We start from the raw sequence: 21,395 nt of genomic DNA, 5'->3' as shown, positions 1-21,395 counted from the left end.
CACGAGTTGGAGTCCGTCTCCACGACCGAGCGATGGTATATGGGTTACTTAGCCCGGTCACCTCCCCAATCCGTCAAGCCTACCGTGACCGGCTGGGAACCGCTGCGAGTAATGACCCACACGGTATCTTGATCCGACTCATTTAGTAGTTGGTGCTCCGTCCAGGACGGAATGAAGGCAAAGTCACCCGAGGATAGTTCGTGCCGCTTGACATCTTGCCCTGCACCGGGGCTAACTAGCAGGATGCCGGTCCCGGAAGCCATGTAGAGAATGGTATCTTGGCAAGCATTAGAGATACATCGCCAAGAGAGCGAAGATAGGTCGCTAAGGTGGAAGAAGGAGACGGTGGGTTGGAATGGGGGAAAAGATTAATCCTGACCTTGCTCGCCGTGATGGCGGATAGCCGATGTCGCATGTGGGTTCAAAGTAATGACTACTCGAGTTAGTTTAAGAAAACGTGGCAGTACAAAAGACACAAGGCAATGCGAGAGACCAGGGTTGGTAGGATCATGACAAGCACGACTTGAGCATTGTTGCCCAAGGGCCAACATTACAGTTACCGGTTGCGACGCTACCTTCTGGCCGGCAAGCTGGCGGACCGGGCAGGTAACGGCGGGAAAGGCGGTGCGTGACGCCAGAGCAGGTCACGTACGAATACAGAGAACGAGAGGGAGAGGGAGAGGTGTTCGTAGGGGCAGGGGAGACGGCTTCCTAGACCAAGTTGGACTTACCGGAGGCGCAGAGCTTATCGCTTTTGCTGACAACGGCATCGGCCTCGTTGGCAGAAGCGGGATTCAGAGTTGCATCGGGAGGGCGGAGGGTGCTCGCTTTGGTGACGGATACCGAGGAGGAAACGATCATGGGTATCAGGTCGTTGATGAGCGGGATCAGAGACGCCATAGTGACGGTCCTGCTGGCGTGCTCCGTTGTGATCTGGCCGGTCTCGGCTGACCCGCCCGCGGAGAGGGAGATGAAGGTTGGATGGCCGTAGTTGGGTGTTCTGCTTGATGACGAGCGAGGTCTGAGTCGAGTTTCCGTGGTATTGTAGGATATTGGGTGATGGCGAGGACAGCCTTCCACTGGCGGGCGGAAGCTATTACCAAGTAGGAAGGAGACGTCGGACGGATCCCTAGGTGAGGTGGGGGGAGCTCCGGCAGTGGATTGAGCAAGTATGTAGTGTAAGGTCTGGATATTTCCGTATAGCAAGGCGTAAGGTGGTATCAACAACGTTCAGAAGACAGGATGTAGGCGGGTAGGTTGGTGCGTATATTTTCCCGTAGTCGTACGGAATGGTCCGTTGAAGTTGAGTTGGTTTTTGTTTTGCGAGAATTGTAACGTCAGTGTTCGATAAAATGAGTGGTGAATCGGAGCGAGATCAAGCAATGAAACCGAAAGTCTCTCAAGCTTAACGGATGTGCCGTTGTGGTTGTGCTGGTTGTTGGTGGTGAACCAAGGGTCAATGCCTCCCGAGTCCTCAGGTTGATGGGGTTGGCGGTCCCTGCAATGAGCGAGAAATGGAGGAAGAGGAAGGAGGGTAGGAGGAACCACCTACCTACCTAATTGGGTAGGAGGGCTTGTAGACCTGTTTTGGATACTACGTCGCCTAAATGCATAAATCGATAGACGCAACCTAGAAACACAGAGAGAGAGAGGAATAGAGTCCTTTCCAAGATTCAAGGATCAACTAAAGCCTCGAGTGGTCGAAAACTATTCCTAAAGACACCGCCATCAATCAGAATTACGACACGGCCAATTAAAGTATCCCGCTGGCTCGCCGCAAAGGTTCCTGTCCGACAAGCCTTGGCTGGGACTTTTTGAAGCAATGTGGATTCAATCGAGACCAGATAGGCCAGTTGCTATAGGTCAGAAAGGTCAGGCCCTTTTGCGGCGAGATGTACGGATAATGTGAGAGCAAGCTGGAGAGAGCATGGCACGTTCTTGGCTTGGCCAATGTGATGTGATGCATTGGTCGTTCAGCAAACCGTAAACATGCGCGGAAGAGCTGGGGTTTCTTGCTCCGTGATCGCCTCGGGCAGTCTTTGGGCATGTCATTGTGCTCTAGAGACAGGTGGATTGAAGCCAACCCAAGTCAACGCTCATGAGTGGTCGGAACTCTCAACGACGATCTCCTGCAATGCGCCGGACAGCCGAAGGGATGAGTGTAGGTATTAGTTGAGTGAGGTCTCCGTATGGATACACGAACATGACAGATACTCCTGAGTTGCCCTGATTTATGACCACTTCAGGCTCGCTTGAGCCCAAGGCCAAGATAAGCAAGGCCAAGGTGCTTATCTTGTCCCGACATCAAGGTACCTTAGGTACTTTGTGATTGAAGGTATGCTAGAGTCGTCAGTCGGGTGGCTGGTTGGGTAAATGCGATGGCGTTATTGATCCGGGCCGTGAGACTCCAGGGGACGGGCGGGAGGGACCTGAGGTACCTTAGGTACCTTAGGTACCTAGGTAATACCTTATCTTGTCTCTTGTCACCCGATAAGCGACAGACCCTAAAGTCACTGACCTCATTCCTCGAGAGGTATCCGTACGGCGTAAGGTAAGGGGCACTTCAAGTAAGCTCTCCCCTTAGTCAGCTTCGTCCCCGCAATCCGCTTCCATTCCGGTTCCGGTTCTCGGTACCTGAAGTGCCTGACCCTTGACGGTGCACCAATGCACTTCCACCCTTTCCAACGCACCAGGATCAAGACGCGACTCGATGCACCCTTCTCTAGGTGATGCTTGGGCCTTGGCTCCCCTTTGCGGCACAGCATGCTAGCTGCATGATTCCTCACTCAGGTCACCGACAGATAATTACTTACCTTACTTCACTCGAGCACCTCATGAGACGAGATGCAAGACCACGCTCACGCTTGCGCTAGCTGGGTGAGATGCTGCAGCAACACGCATTGCTTCCACATGCACCACCGGCGTGGCAGGCACAGTAATATCCGCTTCTATTCTTGGGCTTCCACCTCCACGGTCGACCACCATGTTCCAACGGGATATCTCACCTGAGGAACCACAGGGCACACTTCGTACACACGCATCAACATCTTGGTGCTAGTCTCTGGCCTTGGACGAACGCCCTTCCTCTTCCGGGTATCATATTCCACTCATCCTCTAAGTTATCCCCCCGTTCAGGTTCCAGTCACCGATTGGCGCTGCATTAGTCCTGTGGCCTGGGGACGGCGACGGCGGCATACCTTGCTTCAACCAAGGCCCTTTTGTCTGTTTCGGTCCTATATCCGCCTGCACCACCGACCCTGACCTGGAACCTGAACCTGGTCCCGACCAACCTTACCGCAACGTCCTCTCGAGTCTCGACATCCATCATCTGTCTCGGCACATCCAGCCGCATGTCGTCGCATGCGCCTGCGGAATCTAGATCCATCTATCCATCCTCTCCGGCACGCGACTTGTTCATGGTTGGTGCTTCCAAGCATCTGAACCGCTAACCATCTCCATTGGCACTACGGAGCACACCCACCACGCCAAACCTTCTGCCCCGCCTCGGCTGTCGTTGCCGCTGCTGCTGCTGCTGCTGCTGCTGCTGCTGCTGCTGCTGCTGCTGCTGCTGCTACCGCTACTGCTGTATCGACCGTGCTGTCATCGCTGCTTTCCCTCATCCCCGGCCTGAGCCTGGGGTGGGTTAGCTATGCGCCGTAACCGGGGGGTCGCAAAGAGGAACTTCTGGCCCGTCCGCGACCGCAACTAAAAAGTTCATGCTATTGTTGCATACACGCACGCACCCAACACACCCTCACCCCGGCTGGTCGGAGACGTGGAGACCAAGCCTGGAGTCATGACCCCAACATTGCGAGCACTGACGACTCCTATATGCACCACCCTTGGGCGACCCGAACCTCCATGATAGACTACCGCTGGAATCATCGAGACATCGACGCAATTTGACACATGCTGCAAGCAGCGCCAATATTTCAGCCCATCCGAATTGTTCTCGTCCGCAACATTGCTCTCTAGCCCGAAGAACAACCCCCGCCGCTGCATACTCGCATTGCAGCCACTCGCCAAACCTTCGTGAGAGAGTATTGGATCCCCCGACAAGCCACAAGAATAGCCCGCCCCCTTCGCAGTCAGGAGCCCTCGGAACGGCGTTCGACGTCGCAATTATTTTACCCCAAAGAGGCATGGATACGACCTGCGAAATGGCTACGAGTCCTCCCTCGCCCTCCAGCTCCGCCGCGGATTCGGATGCGCCAACTCACGACACCATGTCAACCGCCAGCGGTAGCAATTACGGCGGCATCGACCCCGAAGTCGAGGAAAACCTCTACATATTACCATATGTATCTGAAGAGGGACTACGGAGCGATGCCACAGATCACCGTAAAACGATTGGAAGCTCTAGGGACGACTACTATCCCCTTCCTTCTGACTTCAACATTGCCGCCTCGGGCAGTACGTCTTCCGTCCTTGTTTGACCTCTGATTAACCCGACTGATCCGTCGCTTCTGTGCTAGCTTTACCTTCCCTGCCGTCAGACAACAGTTGCCGCCTACTCGTGCTTCCTTCCGAACTCATCGATGCGATCCTAGCCTATTTACCTCCATGCGACCTGGCGATCGTAGCGGAAACCTGCCGAATCCTTCACGCCCACGCTGCGTCTGATGTTCACTGGTACCAGAGGGTGCAAGCCAATGTTCCTGGAGAGAAAGTCACAACTCCTTACCCGTGCCGCACATACCGCGAACTCTACGCCGCACACGACCCGAGATGGTTTCTACCAAAGTACAAGATCTGGTTCTGCGACCGTGACCTCATGGGCAAGATGATAATCGTCAGGTATGACCAGCGGAGGGGTTGCATTGAAGGATATCAGTTGTTGGCTGTCAGCAACCGTACTACGTATCAGCACTGGCCTGCCGACCACAGTGTGATTATACATGCTTTCGAACCTCAGGTCAAACTTCATTTGGACAAGCCGGTACTACAATTCCATGCTCGCCGCCCAGCCGAAGACGAGGGACTGTTGGGTAGTTTGGGACAACGATTTCTGCACGAGGTACCAATGTCAATTCACGACCCAAATGACGCCATGTTCTGCAACTTTTTGATGGCTCGCCCTCTGGACGGTGCAACGGCTACATCGAGAATGGACGGTGTGTTTCCTTATGGGAATGTCTGGCCTCCACCAGCCATTCCTGCCCGTCACAGAGTGTCTGGTGTAATTTCTGGTTTGGATGGTGATGACCTTGCCCCTGGCGACCAACTGACGAGAAGAGCTGAAGCCTCGGACCAGGCCTTCCGGATTCGGCAGTGGATGGAGATGGCAGGATCCCCAACACCCGGTCTTTTCCTTGGGCCTGGGCCTGGGCCTGGGCCTGTGGGTATCATACAAGCCATTCAAGCCAACATGGGTATGGCTTCTCGTGGTGCCACTGGCGTGCGTATTGGCGAAGAAGTCATCACATACTCAACCCTCGATCCTGTTGTCTACACGCCAACGGAGCTCAAACCATGGCGAGGTATCTGGGTTGGAGACTACAGCGGGCATGGGTGCGAGTTCTTGGTGATCAATCAGCCCGATGACGAGGAGGTCTCGGATGAGGAACTCGGTCTTGTCCGTGGCCCTGACGAGTCTGAAGGAGAGTGGACGCAGCGCCGTATTGACGCAAGAGTCTACCGGGGCCGCTTAGAGGCAACTAAACTCACTGGCGACCCCAACGTCCCGCGAGGAGAGTATACCTTTGTTGCGGACGATTTGGGCGAGGCAGGCTTCGTTGGCATTGCTCAAGAGCCACCGTTTCAGGGCACACGAGTCGTCAAGAGCAAAGGCCACGTCGCTGGAACGGGCTTCTTAGATGGTGTGTCACCCTTTTTGCAAAGCCAAGATTTGGATAGCTGCTAACCATTATTCTCTAGACAAGTACATTGAGTCTCAGCTTATGCTAGTCTCCCATGACCGACTTGCTCAGTACTGGGTCGGATTTGGCCATATCAGCTTCTTTGAGCGAGTTAACATTGACGAGTTCGTAGCTCCCTGATTTGCACGGTTGTAATCAAGCTAGGCTGAGGCAGTTAGTTGTAAGAGGACAGGCTTCCTCAATGCCATTTATGAGGAAGATGTGTGGTTGTTTTTCCAGCTCAATTTTCATCTTCGCAAAGACAGGGATTGTATTAAAGGCTTTGTAATGTAGATACGTACGTCCGATGACTTAACGGCTGGGAATCGACTGAGTTGCATCCATGTAGAAAGCAATACCATTGTAATCAACAGCTGTGTTTATGATTCGACTCGTTTGTTTTCGTGCATCATAGGGCCGGTACCTACAATCCCACCTTGAGATCGTTTAATCTTCAAGATCCTCTCTACGCTTTCCCGCTAGGCTTCTCAAAAGAGATTACAGCATATCGGAAAGTCCCATTAGCATACCCACGCCTCATTGCGCGGAAAGACTGCAAGAATGCAATGCCATCTCGGCCCTGACTAAAGGCAAAGGCCCACAGAGAGGGGTTCTGGACCAGAGTCCATGTAATGTCCCTAGACAGTGTTATTCTCGGCCACTTTGTGTAGTCTTACTTTACGTGGTAACTCACCAAGTTCTGGCCACTTCCTTGCTGATATCCTTTGGGCCCGCGAGCAAGGACAGCCCGGCACCTTTGGCAAAATCGACGTAGCCCTGCTGCGTGCAAAGCGGTGGAAGAAGCATGCCATCTGATAACGGAGACAGTCAACTTTCAGGTTCTTCCCCCCTTTCGATAAGAGCTCGATAGGTAAGGTGATTGCGGGAGGGGAAGAAAGGGGCCAACATACCTTCGATAGGCTTAAGATCATTAGCAAACTCCGTCTCGGTGACATTCTCAGCCTTGAACCAATCCGCCAACGCCAACTTCCCGCTAGGCTTTAGGACTTTGAACGCATTCTCAAAGAAGAGGGCCTTGTTGGGAAAATGGCTCAGTGCCTCGCTGATCCACACGGCGTCAAACGAAGCGCTCTGCCCAGCAAAGAAGTCGCCCATCTTTTCGGCGTCGAGCTCGATGAAGCGGATCCTGCCGCGGCCGAGCGGGACGAAGCCATCGGCGTCGGCTTCGACTTCCTTTCCCTTGTCCGGCGTCTCCGTCGCAGATGCAGACGCAGACGCAGTAGACGCAGCAGATGCCTGCTGCTTTTCCGACTCGGCCTTTGTGAGCCTGTTGGCGATCTCGACCTGCTTGGTCGAGATGGTGATGCCCGTCACGGAACAGCCGAGGGTCGAGGCGAGGTAGCGGGAGGTGCCGCCGATGCCGCAGCCGACGTCGAGGACGTTGCTGTTCTCGCTGACGCCGGAGAGCTGGAGGAGGAGCTGGATGAGCTTTACTTGGGCCTGTTCTTTTGTTTCGGAGCCGTCTTCCCAGTAGCCGTGGTGGATGTGTTCACCCCTGTAACAAGGGGAGCAAGTCAGCTTCGGCGGATATGGTCACACAGCACCGGGACTTGATGCGTGAGGAGGGCGCAGACTGGATGCAGTCTAGGTCTAGGTAGCAAGAACGCGGAAGTGTGTTGCGCCTCAATTGAGACTGGGGGTCTTGTCACAAAGCGTTGCGCACGGTGGGGGAGAGAAACCAGTGACAGCTTACCAGAGACTCAGATAGTAGTCACTCGCGAGGTCATAGTGAGTCTTGATCCTGTCCTTGAGAGCTTGCATAGTCGAGTGAGCTAGACCCATGGGAGTGTCATATTGCTTGCTGAGCTCCGTATTGGAGGTGTCCACTGCAGCAGCCATTGTCGTCGATGCAGGACTAAGAAGAGTGCAAGTAAAGATGAAGTCAATCACGATATAATTGAGGACTGGTGTAGCTTTTCCGTTGATTCTCAAATGAGATGGATTGGCACTCGGAATTGACCAGAAGTGGACAGCTGTTTGATGGCTTCGGGAGCTTAGTATCAGATGGGAGCTTCTAAGCCAGTAGGAGTATTAAGGTATAAGGAACAGGCCACACGTTTCTTCTCCGAGACAAGATGGTTGGGAAACCCCGCGTGCAGCTATGGGAAGCAGGTTCTCGTATTCGGGGGCCGAGCCAGCACCTCAGCGACCTAAGCTAAGGTTGACAATGTTGAGCCGGCGGCGCATGAGTTGCACAGCACGGCACTACGACTCTGTGAGAGACGTCATGTTTTCGTTGGGTGAAACGTGAAAGCCAAAACGTCCAGCTGCATGAATGGTATCGAACCTTGTGGTTCCCTTTGCCTTATGTAATAATGGATTGTTGGTTGAACATCCGGAGAATCAAGCCACAGGCACTAGCCACTTAGATTGGTCACGTGACATAAAGCCACACATTCCAAAAATAGCGAGACAGGCTCTGCCCAGCCACCACGACCGCGACCACTGCCACGACAACAGCGGCAACATGTCGCAGTGTGGCAGTGCCAATGCTCAGCGTCAGTGCCGGGTGCCGGGGGTGGGGCCGGGTGGACCCCTTTTCATCTGCCAGGGCCTTTCAAAGTTGGTTCAGATCCCAGGCCGTCCAAGGCGCGTCCCCCAGCCTGTCTGTGCTTGGGGGAAAATACTGGAGTTCAGACGAGAGAGGCCGACCACAAGGAAGACCTCCTGTGACATGAAGAACCTGGAAAAGAGACAAGGAAAAAAGGAGAAACAGGGGGAATGCGGCCCAGCCTCAGCCCAGCCCACCTCCACGTAAGCCCTGCAACTTGCACCAGCTTGTTTACGTATCTGTCGTAACCAAAGGCATTTCGTGTGATCGGGTTGCCAAGTACGAATACTCTGCATATGAGAAACTCTCGCTTCTCACAGTCCGCAAGGAGTCTTGCTCTCTCTTTCTTGTGTTTACTCACTCGCTCACCACAACCTCCACACCCAGTCTGTCGCTATTGATACAACCAAACAACCACAAATTTCACCATGGCCCCCGTCCCTCCAACAACGGCCAGGCAGAGCCTCGCTCGCGCCGGTGCCATCGCAAACCAAGTCTGGAAGAGAGCCGCCGTCGTCGTCCTCCCCGAAGTCGCCCGCGCAACAACCAAGCACGCCCTCGCCCGCCGCGATCTCACCGTCAACCACACCCAGGCCGTCACCCTAGGCGTCATCGGCGCCTACGCCGTCATCATCGCCATTCTCTGGAATGTGCCCTTTCTCCGCCAGGTCCTTTGGCCCTTCAAGATGCTCGTCATTGCCTTTCACGAATTCGGTCACGCCATCACCGCTTGCTGTACCGGCGGCAAGGTCCTCTCTATTACCCTGGACCCCAACGAGGGCGGTGCCACGCTCATGAAGGGCGGCAAGCAGGCCATCACCTTGCCTGCGGGCTACTTGGGCTCATCGCTCATCGGCGGGCTTCTCATCTTTTGCGGCTTCAACATTAACGCGTCCAAGATTGCCTCCATGGTTCTTGGCGTATGTTTCCTGTTGACTCTTTGGTGGGGAAAGCGGGATTGGCTCACGATTCTCACTGTTCTTCTTGCTGTTGGTCTGCTCGTCGCGGCGTGGTTCATTTCTCACGCTCAAGCTCTCAGATTCGTCGTTGTAAGTCAAGCCTGCCATTTCATTTGAAAGGCAATCAGACTAACAAATTTGTAGCTCTTCATCGGAGTCATGAGCTCACTTTACTCCGTATGGGATATCTGCGACGACCTCATCATGCGCAAAGTCAACAGCTCCGACGCGAGCGTCTTTGCTCAACGCTACGGCGGATCCTCCCGCTGCTGGGGCCTGATTTGGTCCTTCATCAGTGTCGCCTTCATGGCCGTCGCCATCGTCGCAGGTCTCGCCGCTTTCCCTCAGTCATTTTCCGAGCAGGAGAGCGACTCCAAGAGCTTCTTGCCCACGAGATGAGGAATCGATCGGGGGCAGGAGGTTTTATTTTCAGGATTTCTCATCTTTGGAGGTTGGGGTTGCGTCGCCGACAGACCTGCACGGATTTCGGTGGTCTGCGTTGAGGCATCTCGCGAGCTCTGCTACGAATTACGACTGTAACGAACGATATCCACTAGACGCGCGACGCGTTGTGCCGACGAAGCTGATTTTTCTTTCTCCTCTTTCGACGATCCGTCGGCGACTCCGACTGCGTCCCCGCGGGAATGCGCCTTGGGCAGACGTAATGGCATTCGCCCACATCCCGCTTTTTGGGTGGAGACGTGACGACGATTGCCATTGAGAGCCGACCGGTCTTGGCGGCTTACAGAGCATTGGCAACGACAACTCTTGGAACAGGGTCATCAGTCGTATATGCTAATGCTTTCTCACGACGATGGTCTAAGGCGTACTGGCGTTTCGAGTGGTGGGGGTAGCGATTATACGGAACTTCACGTCGTGCTGTTCCACGGCAGGTCTATTCTCAGGACAATGTCAGCAGCGGTAGCAGAGACTGGAAACATGTCTATGACTGTTGACGCACGTCGTCTATGTAGCAATGTAATGTGTTATATCACAAGACTCGTTGATGGAAGACGGTGTGTGACGCGTGCCTTTTGCCCCATGTTGTAGTGAACTTGTATCTGGCTTGCAGACGAGTTTAATGCCATCTTTCTTGTAAATGACTCCTAAAACAGCCTTTTGCAACACCAATACCTCAATCTCGCCAACCTCTTCGTCATCTTCGCCATCTATACACAACTACTTCTAGCAGCTCTGCCATTTGAAAGCAAGCGACTCTGCGACCGAAGACGTAGCACCATCCTTACGTTCTTTACCAAAGACAACCAACCCTCTGCCTTGGGAGATGATGCGAAAAGTCACATTCATAATCCCGACGTGGCCATCGCCACCAGTACAAGGAGAAACCGAGTTCACTCGCTGAGCCACGTCCACGTTCCGGAAAACGGCCGCCGAACCTGACGCGGTGCTCGTAGACTTAGTAACCTTGTTCGACAAGTCAGCAATTTTCCTCCATCGAACCCCCAACAAGCATGTGCAACGACTCACAGTATCAGAAGCCGTCTCGGACCAATAAGCCGTCATATAGAAATCGACCTTGGTGTTAGAACTCAGGTAGAGCCCCCCGCTGACGGTGACATCCTGCAGCAGCAAAGCCTTGCCCGGGTCGCCTTCGTCGATGAGCAGGTGTACCTGGCAGCTCGTCATCTGACCCGCGGCTAGAGTCTCGCTGAAGTCGGGGAGAGTGATGGTCAGGTCGTCCAGGCCGCCAGACCAGGTCAATCTGTCGCTCTGGGGACAGGCTGGTCCGCTGTGGGTGACGCTCTTGATGCGGAGAGCGGCTGCGGAGCCGATCACGGCGAGGAGAATTGCGGTGGCTCGAAGCATGATGACTTTTAGAAATTGCCAAACTTGAAGGAATGTGATTTTATTGAGGAGCCACCAGTGAGGAGGAGAATCGTTTCGCTGTTAGCGTTTGTTGGATGGCATACATCATGCGAAACCCCCTTTTATAGCCGGTTCTCAGGCCTTTCCATGCATCGATCATTGAGAAGCAGGATGCCACATACAACACCGTCTACAGCTTTTTAGTTCTCATGGTACCGTACAGAAGTCCACAGAGATCCAAGGTCGCTTTATATTGTGGCGATGTGTCCGGTAGCGTCGGTTAAATAGCTACATAGCCAGCAAATGAGCATACTAGCGATACATTTCAGGCTGTTTATAAAAGTCTGGAGCCATAGCCGCCGTACGCAAGGAAACAAGCCTACGCAGAAGCCACAGTGTCGTATCAATATGAATACCCGAACCCATTGGGGTCTAGAGTGTCGACTCTACCGCCAATTATCACTATACGGTGCATCTCTCGGAGGAACCTCCAAAGAGTTCCGTCACCGAAACCACAATCAGCAAAATCGACTGAATCATTTACATTGGCGCCGCTTGTCATCGATTCAGCGCATTCAGCTCCTTCTCCTTGGTCTGCTGATATTGGTCGTACCTTCCGCACCTGACACTACACCTTTCATCCGAACACACGAGAAGGGTATATACCCCCCCTCAATCGCATTCCCGTCACCAGCAAGCAGGCGTCCGTCTAGGTCGGCGGGTCAGGTCAAACTGGCTGGATGGTGGAATGGTTAAAAGGTCAACAAATCGATTTACCCCCCTTAGCCTACCTCGACAGGCTCCGAGTTCGAGTCCGCATACGATCCCAGCATGAGCACCATAATAACCGCCAAGAGACGTAGCCACACCGGTGGCGAACTCTTTTTTGCTGGTGGCTTTTTTCTAATGGTACTAATAAGTCCGCTCTGTAAGAATCAAAGCTGTAATTTCCCAAGAGCCCTCTTAGAGAGTGCAGAGACGTCCGTCCATAGGACACCAGACCTAAAAGTCGGATATGCGACCATGTCTGGAACATCGTCGAGCCATATGGTATCACAGGCTTAGGAGACTATTGTAGAGATTTGTGCTTCATTACTATTTCTAGTATTAGTGTCGATTTGAGTGCTGATGTTTCTGGGGTATATACGGCCCAGCTCCACGGAGAGAAATGAGAGGGCAAGCTTGAACAGTACGCCTGGCGTCTTCGCGTCTACTGGTCATCGACAATAGCCTTTATATTTAGTACCTAGTTCCCTTCTTCTAGGGCCTGAAGTTTGAAGCAGTTGGGGAAAGGAGCGGTGGGAGAGGCGAAAAGAAACGAGGAAAACCAAGAACGGAAGTTTTGGACTGGTTCAGGGATGAGTGAAGGAAAAGTATCCAAGTATTCCTGGTGTTTTTGTCTGGAGACTACATGCGTAGGGAGGCTGGAACACCCCCGGTGCATTTCCATGTACCAGTGATTATCAACGGAGGCCGGTCATCGGTAGCCGGTAGCCGTTCGGCACTCTAGTACATGGAACAGACTTCCGGTATATCCGTCCGTTGGCCGTAAAAGCCCCACCTATCGGCCCCGCCCTCCGACTTCTCCCTAATTAGACTTTCTTGATTCTAGGTAGCCTGATCCAACGTGTTACGACTTCTTCATATGAATCTACACGCTTTACGAGGTGTCAAATCGTCGCTTCATTCTTCAAGCTACCTAACGATGCAATGGTGCTCACATCCACGAGATCCGTCCCGTCATATACTACATGAGATCTTGAGACATTTCGACTCTGCGCGCCAGTCCATGATCTAGAGAATATATTTCGTGTTTAGAAGCACTAAAGCGTCATACTTCTGCCTGGGGAACTTAGCCGTAGCCTTTATTCCCCTCTGTCCTATCCTGCAGCTTAGTTAGGCACGCCAAAGATCGAGACAATATGCTAAAAGGTCTTTCAAATACAAACGAAAATACTTTTGAGACAGACCTCATGCTTGTTCCCAGCTATCGTCCCTGTGCTACATCATATACTCAATCTAGACTCCAGCGAACTTGTCGTTATGTCGTTCGTGTATCCCCTGCAAAATCACGGTGCCAACATGATGGAAAACCTGGCAGGAAGTAGCAGAACGCCCGTGCAAGACCGGCTCACGACCCTAGGACGTCTTACGGCAGGGGGCCAAGTATCGTGAAAGCCTCAAGGCTGTTGGTCTTGGGACTCCCGAATGGACGATTGTTAGCTCCAAGGTAAGTTCACGTGAGACTTGGAGGCCTCGTCACTCTCCGAGCCCACATCCCCCTCCCCCCCCCCCCCCCCCACGGCCGGAGAAACGGAAACGCAGCGGTTCGTCCCACAACCCAACTTGTCAAACGTACATTTGCATGAAGTGCTACACTCGGCAGGTTCCAGTAGTATAGTACTCATGTACCTTGAACCCGTCACACGGGACGGGCTGTCAAACATGAAGTTTGCCCGATCTCGCAGACAATCACAGATCTGGTGCCTCAAATGCAAACATACCCCCTTGTCACCCTGTCCCATTGAAGTCAATCTTGGCATTGATATTCCCCTCGTTTGGCTTTTGCCCTACCCCAGGTTTTCCCCCAAGTTTGTTTTAGTGTACCTCAAGTCTCGGGGGAAAGGATGTCAAGGCCAGGAGTATTGGCAGGACTCCACCCCCCTTGAGGACAATGCCAAGGCGTTGCCAGATGAGGTGGAAGAGGAGGAGCTATCCGCCGGATAGGGCCATGTATGATTGCAGAGTGGGGTCTTGACTATCATCTAGTCTCTTGTAAGTCGCGAAGACGCAATTTCGACTGGACTCGTAGCGGAATTTTCATTGAGAATCAAGAGCAGTACCCCTGTTGTGCTTCATGTTCCTGACAGCTCATATAGCACTGCACTAGTGTGTCACATTTCAAATGTACTGCATCACAGTGGAAGATCTTGACGTAGATGTGCCTCTATTTTGTTATCCAGCTCCAAGGGGACCTCGAATATCCAGATCTATCCCCTTGAAGCTCCCATTCTTTCTCTATAGCATATGCATCATCCGCGTATGTGCTGCAATATACAGACAAGAACACCAATATACTGTGCTAAAAATATTGCATTTAATCCAACAGACTCATAATCCCCTCAAACCGTGTAGCGGAAGAAGCTGGCGTTATCACCCTTGTGACGCTCAGCGGCCTTCTCCTCGGCAGTGTAGAGGGAAGGATCCTTGTACTCGCGGTCTCGGCGAGCGTTCTCGCGACGGAGGTAGATGGTCATGAAGGTGGAGAGAATCATCGACATGGTCAATGTTGACAGGAGGGTGCCGTGACCGGGGTAGTAGTGAGGCTTGTCCTTAGCCTGGTACAGGAAACCAGCGATCGCGCCGCCGAGGTTACCGAAGCCTATGCCGCCCGTTAGCAGTTTACTTCATGGAAACTATGATATCGACCGAGACTAGACTCACCGACGTGCATGGCAATACCAACACCTCGCTTGACAGAGCCTCCAATGTTGTTGCCGTTCCAGGCGACACCCTGGGGAACGTTGGGGTAGATACCGGAAGCGGCGAAGAAGCAGCCTGCGTACTTCACTCCGTTGCTCTGGGAGGAGAGAAGCATAATGAAGCCGGTCATTCTGTGACAAGAGTGTTAGTTTACAGTTTTCCACTGGGCCATAAGATGGAATACATACGCAATAAGGCAGAAGAAGATCATGTAGATTCCACGTTGACGATGGCGATCGGCAATCCAACCACCACTGATGCAGCACACACAGGCCACAATGTAGGGGGGGACGGTCATAAGCTGGGCCGTCTCGTTGGTGTATCCGAGGCCGCTGACGATGGTGGGGAGGAAGAGAGAGTAGGAGTAGAGGGGCGTGTAGACTCCAATGGTGATGAGCTAAGGGTTTGTCAGTATGATCGCGCATGGTACAGCAGAATTATTCGGGTACTGCAACTCACCATGTGAACCCAGATCTTCCAGTCCTTCATGGCATCCTTGCAGTAAACCATGCTGAACTCATCAGCAAGAGCGGAGCGATCCTGCTCAAGACGACGAGTGACTTCCTCCTTCTCGGCAACAGTGAGGAACTTGGCAGTCGAAGGGTAGTCGTTCATGACGAAGAATGCGGCGATGGCTGTTCAAGACAAGGTACTATTAGTATCGAGCCACTGATTTCACATGAAGCCATGGGAATCGCAACTTACCGACAGCGAGAGTGAGAATACCCTCCAGGATGAAAATCCAGGCCCAGCCGGGTCTACCGCCAATGTCCTTCATCTCAACGATGCCTCGGGCGAGAAGACCTCCAAAGGCACCAGCAGCGGTAGCGGCAGAGAAGAAAATGGCCATGCGAAGACCGCACTCGTGACGTCGATACCACATGGTAATGCTGGAGATTGAGGAGTCAGATGCCGGAAGCCACCATGTGGTCTGAGACGGAAGATTACTCACTAGTAGGTAATACCGGGGAAGAGACCACCCTCGGCAAGCCCAAGAGCCATGCGAGCAGCCAAAAGCCCGGCGTAGTTGTGCACGAGGCCCATGAGGGTACAGCAAATACCCCAGGCGATCATGATGCAGGGGATCCAAATGGAAGGGCGGAAGCGCTTCATGGCCAAGTTGGAGGGGATCTCGGCGGCGACATACCAGGGGAAGAAGACTGAGAGGGCGACGTTATAGTCGAGGCCCGCCATACCCAGGTCCTTCTCGATGCCAGCGAGACGAGCATTGCCAATGTTGGTGCGGTCCAGGAAGGACAGCAGGTACAACAGGGCAAGAAAAGGAATCAAAGTCCAGTCGATCTTGCGCAGCAGTCTCTTTGTAGCAGCCTGGTCGAAGCCACTTCTGTCGGGGTCGCTAGCGTACTCAACCTGGATTGAGGGGTCGACGGCAGCGCCAGACTTGATATCTTTCTCGGAGGTCGACATGTTGGCGATTGACGAGAGAAGGGGAAGAGTCGTAAAAGCGGAAAACCAGTGGGACGGGTGAGGGTGCGGTCGAAGGTTGACTTGTAAACCAATTTCCTGGAAACCACCTTGCGGTACTTAGAGGAATGGGATAAGATGGCCCAGACTGGTGGTGTTGAGCGAGGCGTAAACAGCTGATAACCCAAAAAGTCGATGAGTGTCTCGGACGAGAGTGTGAGCTGTGAGTGAGACTCTCAGTAAGACCTTTGTCGGAAGCTAATTTCGGGGCAAATGCAACCTCGGAGGAAACGAGAATAGAGCTGAAGCCGTGTAACTGGAAGTAAGCGGCGAAAGGAACAAATCGCACGTGGCGTTGGCGGGAGGGGGAAACTATCTGAGGCTGAAGCTCAAGATGGTTCCACGTCGTTTCTGCTGTGAGACTGTGGAGGTTCGCCACGAGAACTTTATTCCTCAGCACCACACCAAAGGGGACGAGATGGCGGTAAAGTTTGGGAACCAGGGGTGAAGTCAGGACAAGAGCAACCAGTCGCAGGTGCAGGTGCAAGAGCAAGAGAGACAGGAACCGAGCATAAACAAGAGGCAAGAAGCGCGAGGCATGATGAGAACCCCGGGAGAAGCTCCCCTCTTTAAACCAATCTCACAAACACGGCAACATGCCCATCCCCTTCCCCTTCCCCTTCCCCTTCCATTGAGAAAAGCCCATCTGTGTACGGAGTACCTTCACGACCTTGCTCAAGACTTTACCTCAATGTGCTTACCTTGGCTTAGCTTGGGAGGTACTGCAACTGGGCAATCGAATCCAAACCCCAGAGATTTAGGGTCTTGGCAACGAGCGGGTGTGATATCCATGGCGTTTGTGTTGTGGAAAAAGAGAGAGCGAGCAGCCAAAGGTACACGAGTACCTCAGATAGAGAGAGAAAGAGAGAATACTCTGCGTGGCAGGGATGGTCTCGGTCTGTCTAATCCTGGTGCCGGGGAACATCAAGGTACTTGGTCTGCACCCTCGAACGCCGAGTCCAACGGGAGGCCGCACGATTTGAGATGGAAGTACAGGTACCTCTGAATGTCCGGATATCTCTTGCGCACCCATCTCCTTGGATGCAAAGGTAAAGAAAGAATCGCTGCCGTCGCAGTTGCAACTCTGCCGCCTCTAAGGATCCGGATCCTGTCAGCTTGTCCCGTTTTGGATCTGTCCGCCACTGCATTCCATCTGCACTTCCACCCGACATCTTTCTCTTGTTGGTGCAGACGATGCAAATGAGACAGATGCGAAATCAAGCCGAGGCACCCCTACTCCGAACCGAAGCAATCTATCCAAAATTTCAGATACTCACACACTTTACGGATGAAGATACTTATTCCATGCTGTCGTCTTCAACTTTCTCCTTTTATCCATCCTTGTCAGTCTGGCTTCTTTCATCCCACATCCCACATTCCCATCCTCCCACTCCCGGCGCGGACCAACCTGGGGCGCTTGCTTCCTCCGCATCCAATTTCTCCCCCGCATGCCAATTTCAGTCTCCCCGCCTGTCCTCAACTTCGTGACTTCTTCTCCCCCCTGCGGTTGCGTCTTTGCCAAGAAGGCTAAGCTGGGGACCCCAACCTCAGCCACCAAAGGTAGCCAAAGTAGCGACACCGGGTGAGTGGACATCAGCCTTGGGTGTGCCTCTTGGTCGTGAGTCTTTCTCTGCGAATGAGCCATCTAAACCAACTAACACCAACTGGCAACGCTGCCGTGTCTGTACCAAAGTGGTTTGCAGACAGTAGTGGAACCAAAGCTAATGCATACTCCGTACGCGTGCCGCCGTTGACAAATTACTACCTTGCTCTGTGTTCGTAGACGCCCATCAAATAACCCCCGCCTACCTTTGCCCGTGAGTGCGTACGTAGTACGGCCTAAGCATGCATGTCACGACATCCGTACCGCTCTAGCCATGTCTCGGACGGATCAAGCAGTTCACAAAATTGTGTCCATTGTCCTGGGACATTCCGAGTCCGAGTTGGAGTACAACACTGCCAGCCGGGCCGTAATCCCCGTGCGTTGTCGTTATGAATCGTCTTGTACTGTGCTTGAGCTCTGAGTGGGAAGTAGGAAGACTCTTCCGATCTGTCAACGCAAGAATCCACAAAGGTCAAATTGCGGTCGCAACGCAATAAAGATGCGGGCTTCCGAATCCCATTTTCGCCAGCCAACGCCTGGGTGACACAATGAGCTGCTGACGTGTTCCTGATAGTGCTCACTTCTCTTTTTGTTTCTCTCGCTCTCTTATTGCTTGCCATATACATCCGCTGCGAATGCCGGCTACCAGATCAGGGGACAATCGGAGGATTTCAGACTTCGTCCCGAAGCAGGAACTGCCAATACTCTCTTTGCCGTGGCATACGCCAGCCAAGATAACAATTGCCATGCTGCCATGTGCCTTTCCGCAAAGACGGGGAGAGGGTTCCCTCTCATCCTTCAAGCCACAAAGATCACGATTTAGTGACACAAGCCATCAGGTGGGAGACAATGGTCGATGTTGGTAGCTCGATGGAGGGTTACATGGTGACAAGTTGTCGGTTTTACTTGCAGCCACGTGTACGGGAGGGCTAAGAGAAACATTAGCGCCGGTCGAATGGAATATTCCCTTCATCGGTGGCTTCAGAAGGGAGAGATTGGGGCAGAGGGGATGGAGGGGAAACAGAGGCTTGGACAGAATTACAAGAGTCTGGTCTAGGGAGAAAGGAAGTGAGGAAAGCCACCGCCAAGGTTCAGAACCTACTCTCGATGGTGAGTGAGTTGGAGGCGCACCCATGCCTTACCGCGTACAGAGTAAGGTAGAGAGCTGGCTGGCCCAATGATAGCTCTGGGTTGCTTGCGGGAGGTTGAAGGATAGTCCAAGTTGGAAGCTGGCAGCCGGAAGAAAGCAATGTGGGAGGTCAAGGTTCGGGCTGACAAGGACCCCCCGGACGTTCTAGCTGGTATGGGAAGCAAGGCCGGAGGTTGATTGAGCTTCCGACAGCTTGGCACGCGCTAGCTGCTCCGCCACGCAGCTGGGTCATGACCGGGCATCCAATCAACTGACACGCGTATCTTCCCCGCCGACTCCAACGAGCAGGCACTTGTTTTGACGAGAATACGGGGTAAATAACGGGGACTTTGGGGAAACCACGGTACTCCGTATCTACCTACTCTCGGGGTCTATGGGGCCTGCTTCTCTTTCCCAGGCTCGTTCAGCCGAGCCCCGGGAGACTTGGGTGGCGTCTAGAGCGTTCGGGCAAGCAACAGACGAGACATGGACAATTACCTACGGTAGTACCTAGATAGGGCGAGAGGGAAGGTGGTCAGGATGGGTTGGCGATGGGGGGTGACAGCCCTGGGAAGCAGCGTGGTATCTAAGGTTCCTTGGATACTAAGTACGGAGTACCTAAAGTAAGATAAAAGTCCCTGCGGCTGGTACTCCGTACTGAAGCAGCAAAATAAGGTCTGGTGGCTGATAGGAATATAGATTGCCGCCTCCATAAGCCTGGTGCAAAGACTAACAGCACTAGTACTCCCTCCCGTCAATACGATCGATACCTTAGGAGAAGCCTAAAATTCGAAAAAAAGGCTGGAAGGTTTCCCTCGGCCCTAGTGGCCAACCTAATTGGTTGCGATACCTTGACTTACCAAATGTGCTCAGTGAGTGGTTCACGCTAAGCTACAAGTAAGCAGTGAGAGGAGAAGGCTCACATGACTCACCATGCTGCAAGATAGGCAAAAGGTTACCTCGAGGAAGAGACCTTCCATGAGCGAGGGAACCATCCAAGAACACAGAGAGAAGAGGGAGGTGAAGTCAGCGGTGGGTGGGTGAGTGAGATGTGGGCACGGTCTTTGGCCAATGTCAGTGCAGCACTTCAGTTGGCAGTTGCTGAGGAGAGAGTGGAGGTTACCCCATGATTTGACAGCGTGTCCCGCCCCGCCAGATTAGGTTTAAGTTTAGGCACGTTGGGCCAAATGCCCCGCTTATCTTTTAAGTGTTGAATCTGGGCCATCTGTGGCAACGGGCAAACCTCACGGCGGCGGTACGCCCAATGGACTGGGACTGGTGGAACCACGGGCAGCAAGTGACAGGCGGGGCCTGGTTCATCCAGTCACCTTCCTTGAGATTACGGTTCACCTACCTAGTACTTTCTCCAAGATGAGGAGCACCTTCCATCTCGACTCTCGAGTACCTTCCTCGACCAACAGATGAATTGTACGTACCTACGAAGTACCTGGGTCCTGAAGGGAGTCGAGGCAGGAACGTTCCGGCCAACGGGTGGCACCTAACTTCAGTAGAACCACAACATCAGCCTTCGCTTCGCTGGCATCCTCTTCTTCCATGACAATTACACACTCGCTTTGCTTTTTTCTTAGATGCTATTTTGTCTGAATCCTTCCAGCCATCAGGCTTCAGCTACACTCGGCCCCCAACCTCTAATTTCCAACCGCATCGTCCTCCGCATCCGATCCCGCACCCTTCTCTTCCATTTTCATCTGAGATGGTGCACACCACACCCTTCCTCACATTCGGCCGACCCGCCTAATCACCCTTGAATGGACGGACCTCAACGGTTCTACCACATCACCGACCTATTTATGCAGACCCTCAGATCCATTCCTTGCCTCTCTACTCAGATAAAGCAGTAACTCAACTTGATTGGTGGGTGACACCTCTTCTTGCGTCCATTTATGCACCAAAGTTCGGATACTGTACCTATCTATCTTCGTCTCAAAGGCCCCGTGGCAGACTATTGACAGGCTCAGGATCTTGCCGGCCGCCTGGTTGCTGACGAAGCTGAGATCGAGTATCATGAATGCAATGCTGACGGATGACAAGGTCTCTTCTCGTCTCCTCCTGCATGCGATGCAGCCAAGCAGAGTCGACGGCGCCCACATGCATATCTGCACCCTGGTCACTTCCAGGGCTAGGGCGCGCGTCCTCTCGTCGACACTGGACAAGCGTGGCATTACCAAACAAGACAACGGAATTCTTCCACCTAGGCGAGAAACCTCGCCGCCGCAACTACGATAGCCCAGACTCAACGACATGGAATCCTTCTTGGCATGTCTTGGCGTCAACAAACGTTCTCTCTGCCCTGGACTTCGCCATACCCCCCTTTCGGTCCAGCCCTGGGGTTCAATTCCCGCGCCTTCTTTGAACTCTTTCCCATATCTTTCTGGGTGTCTCTTCAATGAGGTACTCTAATCATTCTGCGCGCCCGGTTGGATGGTAGTTCTTGTGAAAGCTCCAAATCTTTGAGGGA

The 21,395-nt window shown here is 53.2% G+C and overlaps 6 protein-coding genes across 6 annotated transcripts; 2 read left to right on the top strand and 4 right to left on the bottom strand.

The window, feature by feature from the left end:
- Positions 1-44: 44 nt before the first annotated feature.
- BDP81DRAFT_454002 (uncharacterized protein) lies at positions 45-900 on the bottom strand (the record flags this gene model as incomplete). Its single annotated transcript, XM_060592889.1, has 2 exons — positions 45-277; positions 732-900. The coding sequence occupies 2 exons, from the start codon at positions 898-900 to the stop codon at positions 45-47; spliced, it is 402 nt and encodes a 133-aa protein (XP_060439945.1).
- Positions 901-4,142: 3,242 nt separating this feature from the next.
- BDP81DRAFT_331036 (F-box domain-containing protein) lies at positions 4,143-5,999 on the top strand (the record flags this gene model as incomplete). The annotated part of the gene is made up of 3 exons (XM_060585473.1): positions 4,143-4,413; positions 4,476-5,819; positions 5,878-5,999. The coding sequence occupies 3 exons, from the start codon at positions 4,143-4,145 to the stop codon at positions 5,997-5,999; spliced, it is 1,737 nt and encodes a 578-aa protein (XP_060439944.1).
- Positions 6,000-6,093: 94 nt separating this feature from the next.
- Positions 6,094-7,876, bottom strand: BDP81DRAFT_114788 (methyltransferase domain-containing protein). Its single transcript, XM_060581528.1, has 4 exons — positions 7,573-7,876; positions 6,770-7,374; positions 6,553-6,670; positions 6,094-6,496 (listed from the first exon to the last, which is right to left on the bottom strand). Exons 1-4 carry the CDS (start codon positions 7,716-7,718, stop codon positions 6,325-6,327), a joined length of 1,041 nt encoding a protein of 346 aa, XP_060439943.1. The 5' UTR covers positions 7,719-7,876; the 3' UTR covers positions 6,094-6,324.
- Positions 7,877-8,858: 982 nt separating this feature from the next.
- Positions 8,859-9,788, top strand: BDP81DRAFT_398904 (peptidase M50B-like-domain-containing protein; the record flags this gene model as incomplete). The annotated part of the gene is made up of 2 exons (XM_060588518.1): positions 8,859-9,479; positions 9,534-9,788. The coding sequence occupies 2 exons, from the start codon at positions 8,859-8,861 to the stop codon at positions 9,786-9,788; spliced, it is 876 nt and encodes a 291-aa protein (XP_060439942.1).
- A 786-nt stretch (positions 9,789-10,574) lies between these two features.
- BDP81DRAFT_410247 (uncharacterized protein) lies at positions 10,575-11,216 on the bottom strand (the record flags this gene model as incomplete). Its single annotated transcript, XM_060589112.1, has 2 exons — positions 10,575-10,814; positions 10,878-11,216. The coding sequence occupies 2 exons, from the start codon at positions 11,214-11,216 to the stop codon at positions 10,575-10,577; spliced, it is 579 nt and encodes a 192-aa protein (XP_060439941.1).
- A 3,122-nt stretch (positions 11,217-14,338) lies between these two features.
- On the bottom strand, positions 14,339-16,127 carry BDP81DRAFT_330895 (major facilitator superfamily transporter; the record flags this gene model as incomplete). Its single annotated transcript, XM_060585457.1, has 6 exons — positions 14,339-14,598; positions 14,661-14,830; positions 14,888-15,096; positions 15,159-15,334; positions 15,405-15,589; positions 15,652-16,127. 6 exons carry the CDS (start codon positions 16,125-16,127, stop codon positions 14,339-14,341), a joined length of 1,476 nt encoding a protein of 491 aa, XP_060439940.1.
- Positions 16,128-21,395: the final 5,268 nt, after the last annotated feature.

This window comes from Colletotrichum phormii (genome assembly GCF_030913505.1).
Source record: "Colletotrichum phormii strain CBS 102054 chromosome Unknown BDP81scaffold_26, whole genome shotgun sequence".
Classification (NCBI taxonomy): domain Eukaryota; kingdom Fungi; phylum Ascomycota; class Sordariomycetes; order Glomerellales; family Glomerellaceae; genus Colletotrichum; species Colletotrichum phormii.
The sequence above is the reverse complement of the archived record's forward strand: the minus strand, read 5'-3'. Positions and strand labels throughout refer to the sequence as shown.